The sequence below is a fragment of the Dermacentor silvarum genome, chromosome 6 (assembly GCF_013339745.2).
Source record: "Dermacentor silvarum isolate Dsil-2018 chromosome 6, BIME_Dsil_1.4, whole genome shotgun sequence".
NCBI lineage: Eukaryota > Metazoa > Arthropoda > Arachnida > Ixodida > Ixodidae > Dermacentor > Dermacentor silvarum.
The window spans coordinates 183,958,809-183,979,405 of NC_051159.1; the positions used below are offsets into that span (position 1 = coordinate 183,958,809).

Below are 20,597 nucleotides of genomic sequence, written 5' to 3' on the forward strand. Positions count from 1 at the left end.
AAACCTCTAGAAGCTTTCACTAAGTGCAACACCGTAAAATGCACGCGGTGAAAAAGTGGTCATGCTTCTCAGCGAACCGTGCGAACGTGCAGTTTCGCGTGCAAGTGAGAACGCTCTGGTATCCAGAAGCCGTGCTGAACATTGTGCTGCACCCTAGTGCAAAAAGAAGTAAACTTTGCAACCAAAAAAGTTTATTTACCCCTCACGAGATGGTGCATCATGTATACAAAGAATGCGCACGAATCGCAGCGAGAAAAACCGTGAAATTTAAGCCCCGAACACCCTTGTCGGGAACGCCCGTCAGAGGACCGCGAAGGGTTAACCCTTTCAGGGTCAATGACGTACATGTACGTCATCACTTGTACATTTAAAAAGCGCGCCTCTGTCAATCATTTCTGTCGCTTGGCATGTGCTGCCACTCGACGGAACACAGGGAATTTCTTACTTGCGCCGATGCCTCTCCGTTTTTTTGTTTTTATGGCAACGACGCAACCAGGCGCGCGGGCAGCGGCAGCAAGTTTCGGTTTTCTCCTGCGGCGGCTCCCGCTTGTTGCACGCGCTAAACTGATGGCTATCTGGTTTCAAATCTCTCAAAGGGTGACCGCTTGTTACTCGATCGTTTATCGCTCACCGTGGCGCGATTACACCTGTTCCCGGGCAGGCGCATATATACACAAACGATGCTGCCGTTTTTGCGTTTCCATTTTTGGAGAGACCACAAAAGCTCTATCGCACCTTGTTGGCGATAAGACAAAGGCTTCTCACTTGTTGAGTTTCTGGACGTGCGCACAACCATTTTACAGTGCGCTTATCTTCTTATACATGAATAAACACTGTGTATTTTACAACACAAAGTATTTTTTCATCACTTTACGGTCACCCTAAAAAAATTATGACCACCTTTTTTCGAAATAGGTTCTTTTGAAGAATTTAAATCAGCAATAAAGAAATCGACCCTGGGGGGGGTCGCATTTGGCAGAAAAATTCGACCCTCAAAGGGTTAATAAACGGGCTGAAGTAAGCAAAAATCTGCTTTCAAATTGCGATAAAGAATTACACACTTCCAGAAGGAGCCAACTATCGTCTGCTCACGCTCGACCATGGCCACCCACGTAGGAACTAAACTTTAGCCAGACTGCTTATTGGTGCCGTAGCTGTCAGGTGTCGCCCATTAGTGTTGAAAACTCAAATAGCCTAGAACTACGCAAAACTTAAGGTCAAACAACACACACGCTTGCCAGCACACGCTCACTCCTGGCCGCTCCTGGCTGGATGCCTTGGCAGACTTCGTATTGAGCTATTGACAGCGCTTCAAAACGTTCAAGTTGGATGTGGCTACTATCCGTCGTTCAAGCTGATGCAGGACAAAGCCGGTCCACACCACATACCACGGCAAGACTGTAGCATGTGAGCAAAAGCATGCACTCAAGCCCTGTCGTGCAAGAAGAACAAGCACTACAGTTGCATGTAGCTGCGATCTGCTATGTAGCATAGATACCATGGCCACCATAGGGTGCCGTGACAAGTCTGCTCACTAGACAGTCTGGCTTGCTTAGGACAACCACGTTTGGCGTAGGCGCCAAAGTCAGAAATAGTAGTGTCTATGTGAACATCCAAACTCAAATTTGAACTGCATGCCACATTGACATCAAGTAGGTTGTGGGCACACCCTGCTCCACCGTAACCTTCGCAGTGCAAGGCATTGAAGGAGTGAGAGCACCACGAAGGGGATCATTGGCGACCTTTGAATGCCAATAACTCCACTTCTGCTCAACGCACTGAAGTACTTTTTGTGGCAAATTATTTCTGGAATAGCCTAGTTTAACTTCAACTGCATCTCTCAACTTTGATAAAAATTGGTTCAAGGCAATTTTAATTCTTTCCCAACCGCGCCCATTGGGTATCGTTAGCCTGCTATCGATGGTTTGAAATGCCACTTTCAATACCTTCCGCGCCGCTCGCGGGCACACTGCGCTATCGGACACGAAGGAGGAGAACTATATTTTTGTTTTCTAAGCAGTTCCTTATTTCCCACCATGCGGTGATTTTCAAACGCGCTCCGAAGTTTCACTATGGTCCCTAGAATATTGCCTAGTCTGCCGTCCACACGGTGCACCGTATGGAGAGGGCAGGACACTTCCTGAATGAAAGCGCAGAGGGCACTGCGAGCAGTCCTAATGCTACACTCTTCGTCGTGCGTCCGTTCGCGATCGCAAGTGGGAATGTGCCTTAACGTTGTGCGTGTGGTTAGGTGGTCTGCTTGACAAAACGTAATGTCCGCAGGCAAGCGTGAAAAGCATGACAGCACGTGTTTTGTGCCGGGTTGTGACAGCGGCTACCGTTCATGCAAGATAAAGTTTTCCTTGTTCCGTGCACCAAAGGAGCCGGAGGGACTGCAGCAATGGGCGCGAAATATAAGGGTTGCCCCAGCTTTCCAAATATTTGGCGACTAAGTAATCAAGGGTCTCTTCCGTTATAGCTATCATTTAGAAAGAGCTTATGGTTCTGTTGAACCAACAGACAATTTTGTGAAAATGAAATAACTGATAAGGATAATGACTGCTCGTATTCCAAAAGCGGGTTTGTACCTGCAGTCACCGAACTACATGTTTCTGAAGGAGTTCCCCGAATATCTGACGAAATGGGAACAACACGCAAAGGCAAGAGTTGGCGGTTTTCTTAGCTCAACTACCGCTGAGGGCCTCCGTGACAATCGAAAGCACACTGAACTTGCTTTCATATCTCAGTAGCATTGGCATCAAGTACATACTGCATGTTTGAGCCAGGACAAACTTGAAAATTTGATTGGCATTGTCAGGCAATCTTCTGGAACTAACGATCACCCTACTTCAGCACAGTTTTTACTTATAATCAATTCACTTGCACTTTAACCCCTTGCAAAACCACATCGGTAAGGAAACTGTGTTCCAGAACTTATCACTGCACTGGTTTCTGTTTCCAAGGTGGAACCAGAAAATCCTATTGCAATGCTGGACGAATTGATTGATGCAGGAAAGTTTGGCAATGCCGAAAGTGCACTGGAACGTTGCGTTTTGCGCAGAAGCACTTTGTCAGACCACACTGCTCTTGTGACTGCAAGGAGCCATGACAAGCTCATATATTATCTAGCAGGGTACACGGCAAGGAAGATTTTAAAGAAGACTTCATGTAAGGAATGTGCGCTGTTACTGACAGTTGAAAAGTAGACGGCTATAGCTAAAATCGAAGCTTTTATGAAACCGTTTTCTAGGTATTTCAGTATTGCTTGTGCTAAATTTTAAAAAAAATTTTTTTCTCTGAATGAAGTTGTCATTGTTTTATTTTCATTTGGCTTTTAGGCAGTCGGCGAGCAAGGTAGAAGAGTTGTATCCCCACTCCACAGGCATGCTTGTGATGCGGCTCAGCAAAAGGTCTTCGCGAATGAATGCCACGTTACGCACCTAAAACATCTCGTCACACCCATAACAAATATTGCTCTAATGTGGCACAAGTACGCGGCGGCAGAAAATCATTAAAAAAAGAAATGGCTAAAGTACGCTGACCGCGAGCGCGCTTCTCCAACACGCAGCCGGGCGGCCGAGCCCTAGCATGAGGACTGCTCGCACCGCCACCGTCACTCGGAAACAGTGCTCGTTCCCGTCAGCGGACAGCAGACTAGCCAGTATTCTAGGGACCATAGTTTCGCGATCATCAAAGTAGAAAGGAAGAATGGCCGCTTCTGCAAGTGGCACGCGCGCTTCGAAAGATCGTAGATCTTGTGATTCCGCTGCGTCTGTGGCTGATTTTATCGATGGATCAAACAGCAGCGAGTCGGGGGATGCTGCCTTTTCATCAAAACTTTGACTCTGAGAGCGACGACGACACATACCAGCCCGGAACATCGGCGGCCGCAGCCCGGCATGCCCAACTGTAGTGCTTGCAGTTAAATTTTTGTTGCAAGATACCTGTTCAATGAAAAATGTTTACTTTTTTGGAGATAGTGCCCTATAAACAGCAATACATTTTGTATATTTCATAATTTTTGTTACATTTTTTTCTCAGAAGATAGAAGCGTGTCTTTACAAACTTTGTTCCATTTTATTCCACCATCTTAATTCTGGCAATTTATGTCTTTTTTATGACAAAAATCTGGTTAATAGAACTATTATGTGTGAAAAGTGCATTCATTCTGCTTTTTATGCATTGCATAAGATATTGAGTGCAGTAGTTCCTTCAGAAAAAAATATAAATCTGACGTAATCTAGCACCGATTTTTCCCCACGGTAGGGAAAGAGTTAAGCTAGCTGCTTCAGAGTATGCAGGCTTCTCCAAACTATGCATACAGATACATTAGTATTTGCAGATTTTCTTGATCATTTTAGTGATGAAAAATATACAAAGTCAATGGCTTGTACAAACTTGTCCTACTTCGAAATGCCATGTCCCACATTGACATTTCGGGAAAAACTGTGTACATCCTGCAGAGTCATGTCCATGATGTTCACTCAAGTCCATCTGATGTTAACACACCGAGAATAAAAATACCGCACCAGAGGTAAATCACATGTCCATGTGAAAGCTCAGGAAAGTGACAAGTAGGCTCACCATTCGCAACCTAAACTTATGGAGAGCTGTGAGAGGACGTTCCCGGCTAGTTGGTGTCATCTTCACTACCAGAGCTAAAATCTAGCAAGTTAACACCAGCCTCGGATTCACTGCTAGTGCTTTCGCCAACAAAATCGATAAAAAATTTTGTAGAGTAGTGCGAAGCACAGCACTTTTGCAAAGCAACAATCCACAGCTAGACCGCCATGTTCTTGAGATGAGTATGTTTGCAGCCATGATAAAGCCACCAAAATAAATGCAACTGAAATAAAATTTTTCCTCTACATGAAGGATGGCACTACGAATTTGTGGGAAGCGTAAAATGTATCATCTGTCAAAACACTATACATGCAACAAGCTTTTAGTCATATCAGGGAAGAGAAAACAAAAAGGCAAAGTAAAAAAGAAATAGACAAAACACACACACACACACTACTAAGCTTAGCGAACAAGCACTCACTTGTCAAGGTCATCCCTACGGTTGGTAGCACCAAGGACGATCACGCCTTCATTTTGCCTGAAACTACAAAAGAAAAAGAAAAGAAAAATGCAAGGCCACATGCTGTGTTTAGGCATAGCACCACTCCATTGCAAAAATGTTATAATTGCCACACTTTTATAAAATAATGCCACAACTTCATAAATTTGGTCAAACAAATTAATGTTTTGGCTAAAGAAGTAAAGAAGCCGCACATGAGCAGCAAATATCATACCCATCCATTTCAGTCAACAACTGGTTGATGGTCTGATTTGCATATGGATGCAGCACAGAGTTGGTTCTCTTGGCTCCCACCGAGTCTATTTCATCAATGAACACCACACAAGGGGCTCGCACCTTTGCTGTACCTGAAAAAAAAACAAAAACAGTTACAGCCGTGTTGCAGAGCAAATAATAATAACAAGGCAACGACACGTGCAACCACAAAGAGTGAATAAGTGCATCCCCTAATTACAAGCACTAAAGGCACTGCTGAAACTCAGCAGTTGAGTGACGAACATGTAAATTGCTAAAACATGTTTTCTCATTATGGCCCATAAGCAATTCGGTGATGCCTCACCTCAATAAGGCAGCAGCTGTGCCACATTGTGCAGAACAGCAGCATGACAGCCACAGCCATTGTATGCCACCAAAAGCACCATTGTGAAATGTAGTTTAACTAAATCTTTCAGCACTTCATTGAGACACACACACACAATGACTCACAACTCCATAAATTTGCTCTGTACTTCACATTCAAGTAAAGGTATATGTTGCTTCCTTGAAACTGTAGCACCTTGGATCGGAATCGTACATTACATTAAAGGGGCACAGACCCAAAATTTTTATGTGATTAGCATTATTAGGGTGCATATGCACATTTAGGAGTCGGTCGGTCAGTTGGGTCGGTCAGTCACGATTCACGTCCCAGTTTTATTCTGCTTTGTTTCTTCCAGTTTGAAATTACCGTTGATGACTGTGTCTATTAGTTTTCAATTCATTAGCCTGTTTCTGGGCCTGCAGCAGTGTGGTGTGCAATGTATCTGGTAGTCGGTTTGTGATTCCTTAGCAATTTTTTTGCTGCTGTGGGCAATACACAGCAATGACGTCCAGTCAGGCATCACAAGCCGCCTTACACTCGCGGTCAGAGGCATGACAATGTATATTGTTCATAACGTGGGCAACCTTCAAAGTAAATAAATGAATGAAAAAAGTCCTCTATTTGAAGATACTTGTAGGAAGGGTTGAGTGTCGGAGCCATTCAGCAGTGCTATTTTGTGCTGACACAAGGACACTTTCCCTGTGATCAGATGGCAACACAAATCGTACACTGCCTGCATGTTTGAATGTAGTCACCAGGTTGTTTGCATTTATATTACGCTTACTTGCACAGAGCACCACTTTGTTGCCCATAAAGCACAAAATGCAGGAGCATGCTTAAATTTGAAGCAAGTGAGGCAACATTACATTTCAGAGCAAGAAATATCATTTTCTTGTGACTTATGCTTAGGTTGAAGGAAGTGAAATATGTGAATAGTTGTCAAAATCAAAGGACCACCGAGTTCTTTCCAAAAGGCAAGACTCTATACAGGGACGTGCATATTTCGCTTTAGCGTGTTCCAAAAAGGATTTTGCACTTACCGCTGCACTGTTCTAGCTCAAATTTTGCAGAAGGATTGCATTTTGGGTCTGTCATTCAATGTAACACTTGCCACATTTAATTGCCTGGTTTTTTAAGGAAAGAATGCAAAGTTCCTGGTCTTTCTCCATTTGTATGAAAAATAAAGAAAATATTGTGCACACATTAAACATGTGGACTCACTGAATAGATCCCTGACCCTCCGTGCACCCTGGCCAACCAGGATTTCATCGAATTCGGGACCCGCCGCATGGAAGAAGGGCACATTTGCCTCACCGGCAACAGCTCGAGCCAACAGGGTCTTGCCAGTGCCTGGAGGGCCCACCAGCAGCACACCTGCATGGCCAAGAACTTCCAGCACCGCCCACTCCGGTACAGGGCATCCCATTCCCCAACCATGTCATCCCACAAGACCACTGGTCAATATTTCGCACATCACGTGCTTTCAGAGCCTATTTTTCGAAATTTTAACCTGTAACAACATTCAACCTGCATTTGCCATGTTGTTCTTTCTCACGTAAAAACTCTCATGAAAACCACAAAGTGTATCAAAGGGCAGAGCTTCATGAATACCCATGCCAACGCAACTTCACCTGGTCGCTCGGGAAGCTTCCTACACAACTCTCCCAGCTGCAGCCCAATTTTGTCCCCTTTGTTTTGCTACTCTGCTATGCATGATGTCACAGTGTAAAATTAAGCTTTTTGGAATTTGCGCTAAGCTCATCAGACTGTGTTCATTTGTTCACTATGATGCTTAGAACCATTCACAACCATCCCAATAGCAATCAAATCTTCTGGCATGTAAATTTTTCTATTTTGTCTCAAACTCGTTGCCCGTGTTGTCCCCTCTAGTTCTTGCCCTCCCCACTTCTAATAAGCATCATGCAAACCCTGCCTCCTCTAATATGCCACACAGTAGCCCAGGTGGACTGTATGTGGGGCAATATGCGACTTGAGATCCTTCCTACATGGGGTCGTTGTTGTAACAAGCATCTTCCCACTTTTTCTCCACAACTTCTTGATTCCAAGTGAACACAGTGGTTCCAAGTCACCAAGCTGCGTCTTTGTTCAGAGGAACAAGTCTGGTTCATTCAACTTCCTCATGCCTTCCGGCTCTGTGAACAGTACTGCATGGTAACATTATTGTACATTGAAAAATACCTCTGACAATTGCCATAATGTTGTTTGGCTGTTAAGTGAACACTATTCCTGCCAATTAGTTGTGTCTTTGTTCAGAGGTGCAAGTCTGGTTCATTCAATTTCATCATGCCTGCTGGCTTGTCAATAGTACTGCATGGCAAAAAATTTTCCACATTAAAGAATGCCTCTGACAACAGCCATATTGCTTGGCTGTCAAGGAAAAGCAGCAGTAGTCGCTTCACGAACTGCCCTACTTGGCGAGCCTCATTGGTTCCACTAAGCTGAACGGTTTTCATTAGATGCTGCACAACTGTGATTCACCTTTGATCTTATGTTTTCTTTTTTTCTTCTTCCTTTGTTTTTGCTTTTCCCCCAACTCTGATCACTGAGACTACCACAGTTTGTGAGCTGGCATCGATTGTTCATGAAATTTTAAGTAATCTGACTTAGTAATCCCCACTAGTTTACAATCAACCTATAACACAGCCAATCATATGCATATAAGTTAAACTGTAGATCTTCAGCAGTGCAAAAAAAATATAACAGTTGGCTCATGCATTCGTGATGACACCACATCGTGAATAAATGTTGCTTGCTAAAAATATTTTGCAAGGTCCCCCTGACGTCTCGTCCAACATTTCATCTCTCACTGTCTGTCTGCTCAGTTTCCTAGCTAGTGTTTGAATGTTTGGAAACTTGATGCACTGGCACAGGCTGCAAACACAAAACGATAACTGCAAGCACATTAGATTTAGGCAAAGCGACAAGTTGACCTGACAATAAGAGTTCCTCTAATAATAATGAAGAACCCACATCCTAAAAAAAAAAATATTTGTATGGATCTGAATGCATACAAGGTATGTGCACTGTCACAATGACTTATCAACAAATTACATACTCCTTTACTATTGAGGCAATGAATTTTATGGCACAAACATTAAGGGTCTTTATTAGCGTATCTACAGACCATTCAATAAAGGGCCAAGAAAAAAAGGCAGGTTTGGAATTTTTTAGCAGTTATGAAAATTTCAGGTGTTTTTGCTTGTTTCTCCGAAGACACGCCAGCCATGTTCAGGCACTTTCACAAAGCAACTTCAGTGAGCATACCTACCCTTTGGCAGCTTGCCCCCCAAGGAGGAGAACTTCTCGGGGTTCTTGAGGAACTCCACTATTTCTTGCAGTTCTTGCTTGGCCTCATCAACCTATGAATAAAGAGAATGAAGAAAATGCACAGGGAATGCAGAACATAAAGCTCCGGCCTGTTTTAAAATTAACTAGCCAATAAGAGCTGCGAGTTGCAGAAGTCTACACACGCACGCATGCACGAGAAAGCTGCTATTCTGTAATGGTGATTGAGCCATTTTTCCAAAACAAGGGTTTTACTTGTGGAAAATTTAAAATAGCAATAACGCTGATGAGAGCTAAGTGCATATCAGCAGTGCACACCTAACAGCATACTTATTATTACTTGCAACGCTTTTGAATATATATATACCAGCATGTCTACAAAGCATCTCTGAGAAAAAAAAAACTGCTATCACTGGGGCTTGTTTGTACAAGAAAAATAACAAAAAAACAACAACAAAAACAGTGCAATGAAAAGAAAGCACAACAGACGTGTCTGCGTAAACCAGAATATCCAAACACAGATCTTCTGTCATGCTACGTCTTCAGCACTTCCTTTACCAAGCATCCACACAACCATCGAGTACAAAATTGGGACCACACCAAACATTAAAGCAACAATCTCATTCTGTGCAAAATGTTTAACAGTGAAAGCATTCCCATCCATCGAAGCTACAAAAACTGTGAAGGGAATTGAAGGAGAACTTGGCAAATGCTTAACCAGTGGTTGGTTACCATAATAACTCGAATGTAACACCCACTTTTTTTTTTCTCAGGAAATGGGCCCGAAAATTGGCTGTGTGTTACAATCGGACACAAAACCAAATTGTGTTCGCAGCGTTGGCAACAGCCTGCCGTGAGAGGCCGCCTCATCGCTTGATGACAAAGCATGTTTTCATGAAGGCTGTTGCCTGTTCATTTTGTGCTCAGCTACGATCTGGAGCAGTTTTCTATCTAGGTCAATCACTTTGGCAAATTTTCACACGGTTCAGCTCCGAATGTGTCGACATATACAGCTGCCAGTGTTTCTGTCGCTGTGCCAAACTCACTATCTGCGCACAATGCCAAAAACTCTGTCAGCTGCATATTTCAACAAGTCCGGTGCAGAGTCACATAAATTCTCGCTTAAGTAATAATAGTATTTCTAAAAGTGATTGCTTGAAAATACTGTCAATGTGTGGTTGTTATACATGGCCAATGAAGCACAAATGGTGATGACAATGTGCCACTTTCATTATGAAAGCTCATTAAAAAGTTTACTTTCTGCGAAGGTGAATTCTGCACTTCTCGTTTCTTCTGATCGTGAATGCGGGGGTCCATGCTATGTTTTTCTTTTATAAATCGGGGCCACATTAGATTCAGGTGCACTTTTATTTTCTTACTTTAAATCTGCAAAAATTGGGTGTGCATTAGAATCAGGTAAATAAGGTACTCAAGTGGCACGGGACAAGCACGAAGTTGGTCAACATCAAGATCCTGCTCAACTTAACCTAACTGAAATGCCTATGACTCTTGCTAGTCTTAAAGCAGCAAAGCCTTGGTCCTGCAAGGGCGTGAAGTGTGAAGATATCCGGACTACAGATTATTGTTTAGCACCATTGTGTCATCTCACCTTTGTAGTAAAGCAATCAGCTTCATTACTATGAATACACATAAAAAAAAAAGAGTATATGCAGCTCATGACCCAATGCTACTAACAGAGCATAAATGAGCCTTAGACACAAAAATTTCACACACTCACCCCCTTGACATCATCAAAAGTGACATCAATGTCCTCAGGCATCACTTCATTTGTTGTGCCAATTAAAACTCTCCTAAAAGGACCCCCTAGAAAGGAAAAACAAGAAACTACAAATTGATGTGGAATTCAAAAACTCCATGTGGAATTCTGCAAGACATAGCTACTGCTATACAGTAGACTCCTGTTAATTCGACCCTTGCACACCACAAGGTTTGTTCAAACCATACGAAAGGTCAAATTAACAGAGAGCGGCAAAAAGAACAAATTCAAATATTTTTCACTGCTCAAAGTAGACTGTACTGCATTTCTGCTTCTTGTTTTCGAAGAGCGACTGAAGCAGTATGCAGCAACGAGTGCCAACATGATTAAACGCTGACCCAGCGTTGAACTGAACGGAAAAGTAAAAGTGAAGTAAAACAACTTCCCACCTAGGCCAGCAGCAGCACTGTCTGCTGAATTTCTTCCGTCTTCAACCCTTAGTAACTGCTGCATGCACGAGGAGACACCAGCGGGGGGTCGAATTAACCAAAGTGGCGTGCCCTCACTTCCGTACTGCGCCCATTGGGCATCGTTAGCCCGCTCTTGATGGTTTGAAACGCCACTTTTGAGACCTTCCGCGCCGCTCATGGACACACTGCGCTATCGAACGTGAAGGAGAACTATATTTTAGTTTTCTAAGCAGTTCGCTTTTTTCCCCACGAGACAGTGATTTTTAAACGTGCTCCGAAGTTCCGCAATCATCAAAGCAGAACGCAAAAATGTCCGGCTCCGAAAGCGGCGCGCGTGCTTCAGGAGATCGCAGATATCGTGATTCCGCTGCCTCTGCGGCTGATCTCATCAATGCATCGATCAGCAGCTAGTCGAAGGGCGCTGACTTTTCATAGGACTTTTAGTTAGAAAGCGACGACGACGACGCAAACCAGCCCGGATCATCGGCGGCCGCAGCCCGGCATGCCCAATTGTAGTGCTTGCAGTTCAATTTTTCATTTTGTTCAATGAAAAATTTTAATTTTTTCGGATATAGTGCCTATTAAACGGCAATACATTTTGTATATCACATAATTTTCATTTTTTCTAAGTAGATACAAGTGTGTGTCACAAAAGAGCGCGTAATCAGAGAGCGCGCCGCGTGTCACGCGAGCCAGTGAAAGAAACACGCCGGGTCCGCGCAGCTTCAGCAGAGGGGAAGAGCGCATACGCCTCAATAGTCGACGTGACCAACGGAGTCTAGACGTCGAGGCGACGGTAACCAGAGAGAGAGAGAGAGCACACGTGCATGCCGAGACACCATTCTCACCCGGCGAGTTGAGAGAGATTACTACAGCGTGAGCGTGCACCAACAGGATGACTCACCCCCCCCCCTCGACGACGCTCCGACGGCGGCAGTCGAAGGTGCGAGAAAAAGACTAGAAGATTCCCAGGCTTTGGCCATGCTACGGGATGACGACTCCAATAGAAAAGTTCGAGAACGCTTGTGACGGCTATATAAACTGCCGTGCGAGAATCAGAGTTCAGTTCAGTCTGCACCGGTGAAGTGATGTAACGTGAAGACCGAGTGTCTGCGGAGGAAGGGGATTTCCCCGCAAGCTAGTCGACGAGTTCATCGAGCGTCTGCATTTCCGGAAGAAGTTCCTTCTTCGAGATTTTCCCCGAGCTACACCGAGATCGTCTGACAAGACCAACACGGGTGAATACGATTGGACACTTAGTGTTCCTATTCATTTTTTAATTTACGTGTTAGACTCTTAGTGCCTGTCGTGAATTATTTCTTTGTGTTTGTTAATACTCATTTGATCTGTATTCGTGAATTATTTTCTTGTGTTTGTTAATACCCATCTGATTTGTATTGTGTTGTGTCTAGCCTAAGTGTGCAAGTGTGTGTGTAACTGCCTTGTGTAAAGAATATATTTTGTTGTGTTTTGACAACTCTCGGCTCTGACTCAGTCTTTAGACAGCAACCGGCGTTCGCTGGCGCACCAGAGGGCCCATTCTTAAATGTCCTTGCTTTCATGGGATTATTTTTGGAAGCTGATAAGTCGGCTTTAGAATTTGGTCCGGCGTCTGCACCTAGTTCACAGGGTCTGCGACAGCGTCTCTTTACAAACCTTGTTCAATTTTATCCCAGAACCTTGATTTTGGCAATTTATATCTTTTTTATTAGATAAATCTCGTTAATAAAACTTTTATGCGTGAAAAGTACATTCCTTTTGTGTTTTGTTTATGTATTACATACAATACTAAGTGCAGTAGTTGCATCAGAAAAAAAAATCTGGCGTAACCTACAAGGAACACCTATTTTCCCCATGGTAGGAAAAAGAGTTAAATTAAACGAAATTTCTTTATAGCAATTCTGGTTTCTCGACATAACATTTGAATTAAGCAAAAAGTCAAAGTAACCATGGCCGATTTAACAAGTATCGACTGCATTATGAGCGAAACATTATATAATTGTCGCTTCTTGTCCTGCCATCTATACACCATTTTTCCATTTAACCAACGGCTCGCGCCACCTATGTTGTGGGACCCAAGTCTGTGTACCCTGAATAGTAAACAAAATTCCACTTCTGCTCTCAACTTGGCTGGTCCCGTGTCTAACTCTCTCCAACAACAATGCAACACCTAAAAGATTACAAGCCTCAAGGTCACCACTACTTGCAAACAAGGACAAGCAAACAATATTTTTTTATTTGCTCAACAATGAATTGTGCATAATTCAGCAAAGCTAGAAATTAAATTTTTTCATGCTTATTACAATAATTGCATGCACATGCTTTGGACTGTGTGAAATTAGCATATTCATTGTTAACTATGGATTTTCCTTTCTGGTTTTCTTTTTCTTTGCAGGCACTTCAGATGAACATGGTGAACTTGGTTTGTTTTGCAATAATTGATAGTAATGTTTAGATAACCATTTAAGAAATGTGTCATCACTGTTCAGTATTCAAAACAGATTGATGTTTCAAGTGCAAAAAAATGTCTCTCTTGTTGTAGGCTGCACAACTATTACTGTTTCTGTGCTGCTCCTGTCATATGGTGCTAGAGAAAGCCGACTTGCTTTTGCATCAGCACCATGACAACGATGTACAGTTGATCGAAGGAGATTGCAAAATAGCTTGTTATATTGATAACTCAAAATATGCATATGTGAAGCTTATCTGAGATCTCCCAAAATATCGGACAGTTTCCAGAGATCATGAAAAACAGGAACTTCCGGATTTGCTCCTCCAAGGTCATGTTGAATGCACAGAAGTTAACTTATTTTTTGCTAATGAGAGCTGCAAGTCACTCGCACTGCGAGATGGTGTTTGATATATGATCACAATACTAACCATAAAACCTGCGTGTATTATTCTTATTTTATTTTTATTTGAACATACTGCTAGCCTCACATTTGAGGCTGTTGCCCAGACGCAAGGTCGTGCTGTGCTTTGGGCCCTTCGAAGGGCTTGATGCGCATTTTTTTTATCCAAGTTACAAATGAATGCACCTCATAGGCAAACTAGCCTGTATAAATGCACGTTATGCCACCATCTGCACACTTGTACTGCGAATCGAGCTTGAACATACGTCCATTACAATACACCATTTAAACAGCCGATTGTCATACGTGGGCAAGGAGCCAAGCAGATTGCTGTGTCGGGTTTCAGAACCGAGTTCCTGTTGGAGCCAGTCGTGCTCACTTCTCAACTGCCCCTAAACTGTGTGCATCTCTTCTTGCGGGCCACTCTGCGCTCCAATGCCTTGCGGCTGGTACGTCCCTTCCCCTCCGGCACCTGTATCAGTGACTGCCATCACTGCACACACAGTGTTAGTATAGCCATGCGAGCACGGATGTAACGTGTTCAACGTGGACCCGCAAATTGCGCAGCAATGTGTCTTGAACGTCTTTCTGCGAAGTGCAGATGTGGTGTGCAGTGGTTTTGTTAAATTCATAATGCAATGCAAGTGGAGAAGTGGAGGGTGGGGCCAGATTCATTAAATCGGCTTGCAAGATGCTGCAATGCCATTTGCAGAAAGCCCTTGTCCCCAGTTTGGCATCCCATGCCCGGCGTCATTCAGTGAAAAGATTGAGTTTCATCCACGATTTCTTGTGGAACGCGTATCGCACCAGGAGGCCTTTTGCGTTCTTGAAGCAGAGTGGCAATTTGCTCTTGCCGATAACAAATGCCTACAGTTTGCAGGAGCCATTCATATGCACAGTGAGCAAAACTGCTCATAATTTCTTCATGGCATGTACTGCCTTTCAGAGTCACTCTCTTGTTTGCCAACATCTGCCAAAACAGTGCTATTTAATACAACTTTGTTGGCATTAAATATTTCTGACAATGCAACAAGTGATTGGGTCTTCATTAGGAGAAGCGCACTTGCGGAGCGTTCAATGTGGTGGTGAACGGGAGTTCAAAGCACATGTAGTACACTGCTACTATACTTTTGCACGAATTTTCAAGGGGATTTTACAACTGTTTGATATAGACAATAATTCAATATATCAGTCTGATATATCTGGGGTCGACTGCATCATCAAACAAATAAATAAAGATTTTCAGTACCATGACCTGATGCAGTTTATGTAGCCTGAAGCCGCAACCAACATCATCTCAGCGTGCCACCCCCCAACATCAGTTGCTCTATTTTATACTGCGCAATGAGTGTGGCCATATATTCTCAGCCAAACCTAAAGTATGTGGTTAACAAATACTGTTGATCCTGCATGGCAAGCATTCTGGGCTATGAGGAATGGATGAATAAATTTTATGGGGGAAGGAATGGCTCCGTGGCCCACGCTGGGGTGCAAGAAGATGGAAAAGGGTATAGGTGGCTATGGTATCACTACTGCAGGGCACGAAATGGATGGTGCTGGTAATGGAGGGTGACACTATGTCGGAGTTGCATTTCACAATGTGGTGAGCCTAGTAAGTGCGATCACACTATAAGTGCGATATGCAAGACACTAAATCACATACGTTTTTGCGGGGAGTCAAATCAAGCACAAATCTGAAAGGGTAACTCAGCTGTTAATTTTGCAGCAACTAACCACCAAGTGAAATTAATGGGGCAGGTATGTATATAACCAATACCCTCCCAAGAATGTAAATGGTTACTGGTTCTTGTACTTCAAGATTTATACCCAATCCGGCATAAAAAAAAAAACACTCTCTATAGCATGACTTTTTCTTATGTCATTGCTGCATCATGCACATCCTCTAAAGCAACAAGCAACTAATTTTCATGGTCAGCAGAATAAATTTTAATGCAACATGTAGACACACCCTTTGACTTGCTATTGAAAATTCATTCTTTCTACTTGCATGAGCTAATAGCCACAGCTTCTACAGTCACCTACTTGGCCTTGTACCTCAAATAATGTCAAATTAAGGGGGGACGTGGCTTTCGATACCAACTTTCTTATTTCTGTGTGGATTTTTATGAAAATTGGCAGACTTATCTGCAATGTTTTTGTGATACTACTGTATAAATTTCATAAAGATATCTTTAGAACTTTTTTATGTACAATATTTTTCTCCTTCTGGCCTTGTTCCAAGCCTGAATCGCTTATAAATATGATAGAACACTTGTGCAAAGCACTGTGCATTCTAAGATGAATGGTTGAGGTCGTGACAGTCTTAGATTTTTTTATTTGCAACGTAATTTTTTTTAGTTCTCATTTTTTAAGAGGTGACTGTACCACAGGCCTTTAGGCTGTGGGCAAATAGCTGAATCATTAATAGTAGTAAAGTCAAACTGGAAAAGCAAGAGTGTCATGCCCTGGACAGTACATACAGGAATACAGGGGAAAAAACGGAACTGAAATAGACCTAGTGGTCACGAAGAAATCAGTGGTACAAGCAAAGCAGGAAGCAAGAAAAGTCATTTTGAGAAAAAGGCTTTCAAAGTTGTACCTTAGATTTTACATTATCAAAAGGCACCGGGGTTGTAGTCTTTTGTGTCCTTTTCAGTGCGCGGCTTCTTGAGTGCCCTGCCTTTGGTTTGATGTGCCTTGCTTGACTTTTTTTTCCGCAAGACATCCTTTTCCGCTGCTCTGCGAAGAGCATGTTGTCCCGGTTGCAGTCCAAGTGTTGCACAATACTCAGCATATGCACGGCGGGCCCCAGCATTGTATTTGCAGACTGCCTCATGGACAGCTGTCTCTGTCGCAACCAATGATGCATTTTTATCTTTTGGCAGCAGCGACCATATGACCGAATGAAGGCTTTCGGCAGCGTTTTGGGTTTTTTTCCCTAGGCAACGGCTGAGGAGCTGCATGTCAGAAAGGCGTTGGTACACGGGCAGCAATGCTTCGGCAACATGCTTTCCAAGCCGGTACTTGTGAGGAGGTGGAGGGTTCTTCTCTGCTTCTACAGCCTGATGTTGGCACCAACTTTGGGGCCCCTGCGGGCAAAGGTCATGATGGGGGTCTTGATCGGTAGATGTTATATGATAATATGTTGCCATCACGGCTTTTTGCATGTCTTGAACATTGTCGTTGTCACGCAGGGCCATTCCATAGTAATTTGTAAGTTTCTTTATTAAATCTTGAGTGAGGCCACCTTTCCCTCCAAGAGGTTGCCCTTTCTTGCCTTTTGTGACCAGAGCACGCAGAGCCGTCCCCATCCTTTTCTTGACGTGATTGATGCAGTCCTCCTTTGTAAATGGAATAAATCCATAGGTCTGGTCCTGACAGAGTGCTACAAAGGTTCTACTGTCACCATCACAAACAATGTTTGTATATCGCAAACCATGTTTGCTAAGGGACCTCCTGAATAGAGTCAATGCTGCTTCAACCTCCATTCTGCCAGAGTTCACATCTGTGTTTTTTTGGCAGACGTGTGATGCTTTCCAATCATCATAGCCTTCATCCCCTTCTTTGGGGCCAAGTGTGCAACCATGGCATCGGTTTGATAGGACCACGCAGTCGAGCACCAGTCCTGTGAAAAATTCTATGACTGTGCCAACACCTATGTGGGATGTATGGCCACGTGTTAACCATGTCCCATCATAAACCACTGTTATATTATTGCGATAGCAATTATATGGACACTTCAACCGGATTTCTGCCATCGCCGTCGCCGTGAGGTTCCGTATAGATAAAATCTTCGCCGCGCGCCGCATGCCCCAGCGGAAGCGTGCGGGGCGCTATCACGGAGAGCGAATGCACTCAATCTCCCACGCCCAAGCAAGGAAGCGGAAAGCCAGCGCCGGAGGGAGCAGGGGGGGGGGGGCACTTCTCTGCCAACAACCGCGCTCGTCGCTCGTCCGCACAGTCTCTTATCTCTCCCACGGGCAAGCAAGAAAGCGGGGGGGGGGGGGGGGGGGGCGCACTTCTACGCTGCCAACAGCCGCGATCGTCGCTCGCTCGCACCGTCTCTTATCTCCACACGGCTCTGACCTTCATGCGCTCAGTTTCCGTTGAAGCGATAGACCGCACGTACGTTCGCCGCTGCGGCGTATCCGCTTGCTGCCAGAGTTTTGACGGTCGTTGTCTGCAGTCATTCAGTGTGAGCTATTCATGTTTGTTTGTGCGCGCTCAAACCACGCTTGTTCATTCAGTTAGTAATAGTCGGGCCACATTTTCCAACGCACGCTACACATGCAATGCTGCCCGGATCGGCAGTGCAGTGCTACAGATGTGTCCCTTCGCACGCGCTGCCCACGGGAAGCGCTTCTCATCAACACCACCGTTTCACACGCGCCTTCTCGTGGTCATCGAGTCTCTCTTCATGTCGGTCTACTTACGCTGCAGCACACCTGCTTACTTAATCAGCTCATGTTTACTACAATTCATATTGCTACCAAAGCCGCTCACCTTACTTCGTATGACATTGCTGTGTTGCTATCGCATTCATTGCTTCGCCCTTAGGGCGAAACTGTGACATTTTTGTTATTAAAGGTAGGGTCCATCTCCTTGTAAACATTGCGCACTGCCATCACAGCATCGGAAAAAATATTGGCAGCAGCTGTCTCACTGGCAGGTCTGAACTCAGCCTTGAGATGTTTCTGAAATGTTTTGTGATGCAACCCTCTATGGGAGACATTCATTATAGACCAGAAATCGGTCAAAGCTGTTGCCCCTTTGCCAATACTTTTCACAGCCTGTACTGCTCTCATATTGACATCAAAAATTTTGCGGCCTTCCTTTCGCGGCGATGACCACCCCTTCGCGACAGCGCCGCAAAACGCGCACGTCAGTATCATTTGCGCCGCTAACCCATGTCTCGTTCCCAGCTCAACTGAAAGTCCTGGTTGGGAGCACTGCTGGCACTTAGATTTGCCGAGAAGCGCGTTCAGGGCAGTCATCTGAACGATGAGAAACTCCTCCGCTTGTTCCGTACCGGCAAGCACCTCGCCTTCACCCGTCAGTTCCATTTTCCGCGCGGTCGCCGACACCGAACTTAGGCTACGTTCACACTTGGTCTCGAAGCAGGCGGAAGCGGCAAAAACTTCTAAAAATCCGCCCGCCTAGGCGGCGAAGCGGGCGGAAAACCAGGCGGAAAGCAAAATCGGTCTCGGACCGATTTTTTCGCCATGGCGAGGCGGAATCGCGGCGGAAAGTCGTTCCGCTCGACCGGAAGCTCCACTAGCATGTAAACATCCGGTCGTAAAATTGTACATGGCACCAAAAGTGTAGGCTGCGATGGTGCTCGACGCGATCTAGATCCACCACTTTCTCTACGACAAGAGTGGTACTAAAACGTACTGTCAGCAATACTCGAGATAGTATTCAACGTCGCGCGACCAGAGGTGCAGCCTCCGGTCGCGAAGCCTTGGGGTGACCCAACTTCTCGCGCTTTTGCAAAGCTGGGCGAACCCACCACAGCCGCTTCCGAGGTGTCCGCTCCTTCCGTTTATTCATTGTCCATTTCTAGGAAACAAGTAGGTAGAAGTATAAAAAACAATTTCTTCGCCCACTTCTGTGGCAGAAAAAAGTTGGGCAGATTCCTTGTTGGCACTCCGCAATTCTGCTCGCACGGGCGCGGTATGTTGCAGAAGTCGCAGGGCGCTTGTTTCGTTGCGCGGTGGTTTTCTCGTCGTGACAATAGATTGGGACAACGCCTCCTATAAAGACTTTTGATTGGGAGCATAGGTCTCAGGTCTCACGTAGAACGCGCAGGCTTCGGCGAGCCCCAACACAAGGGCCAGCCCGGGTTTTAGCTTTGGTGTACTGGAGGCGCTGCCAATAATACGAAATGATGAAATGTTATTACAACCTGTAAATAAAAGCTATTAAAGAAATATAATCACGCCTAGGCACCAACCTTTTACTCAGCGATAACGTGCCCGTATGAGAATTACGGAACGGCTACGAGGAATTTACCGAAGGTCGCAGATGACACGCAAAGTTGCGCGAAATGAACACTTTTGATGACGGGTGGGAAAATGAATGAACATACCGCTCGAAATGGTGCGATAATGAGCGCCACCACGCCGACAAACATACGCAGACTAGATGGATGTGGGCGAAAGCGGCAGCGGTGGCAGCGGCGATAGCAAAACAAATGTGAACAACTTGGACAAACGCGGAAAAGATTTTCCGGCCGCTTTGGCCTTTCCGCCCGCTTGCCGCTTCCCGAGTGTGAACGTAGCCTTAGTTTTGCTTGCACTTTCGCGGCGACCTCCCGGGATGCTTCGGCCGATACAAAACGCGGCTCCAGGTGTGCCAGAATGGTGCCGCCCCTACCTGTAGACGGCGTAGCAACATCGTGCGAAGTGCCGAGACGAGAATCGGACACATCCGAGGCGCGATCGCTGGATGCATCTGACGATGTGGAATGCGGCGCGACAAGCTCAACGGTGCCACTGCTGCTCGCACGAGATGTTTCGCCCGCGTATGAAGTGCCAGAGAGCGACTCCTCAACATCGTCGACACAAGTAGGCATTCCGGCCGCGTGTGA

At 44.8% G+C, this 20,597-nt stretch overlaps 1 protein-coding gene across 6 annotated transcripts in view; it reads right to left on the reverse strand.

Annotated features, from left to right (window-relative positions):
• Window positions 1–20,597, reverse strand: part of LOC119456525 (ATP-dependent zinc metalloprotease YME1L-like) — a 98,806-nt gene that overhangs the window by 39,563 nt on the left and 38,646 nt on the right. For all 6 annotated transcript variants that reach the window (XR_007467609.1, XM_037718350.2, XM_037718353.2 and 3 more), the window contains 5 exons: window positions 10,708–10,793; window positions 8,953–9,043; window positions 6,885–7,037; window positions 5,298–5,430; window positions 5,045–5,107 (listed from right to left, as the gene is read on the reverse strand). Coding sequence is in view for 5 of the 6 variants with exons in the window: in XM_037718350.2 (XP_037574278.1) it covers window positions 5,045–5,107; window positions 5,298–5,430; window positions 6,885–7,037; window positions 8,953–9,043; window positions 10,708–10,793 (526 nt within the window). In the remaining variant the exon portion in view is untranslated. The remainder of the gene's footprint in view (window positions 1–5,044; window positions 5,108–5,297; window positions 5,431–6,884; window positions 7,038–8,952; window positions 9,044–10,707; window positions 10,794–20,597) is intronic.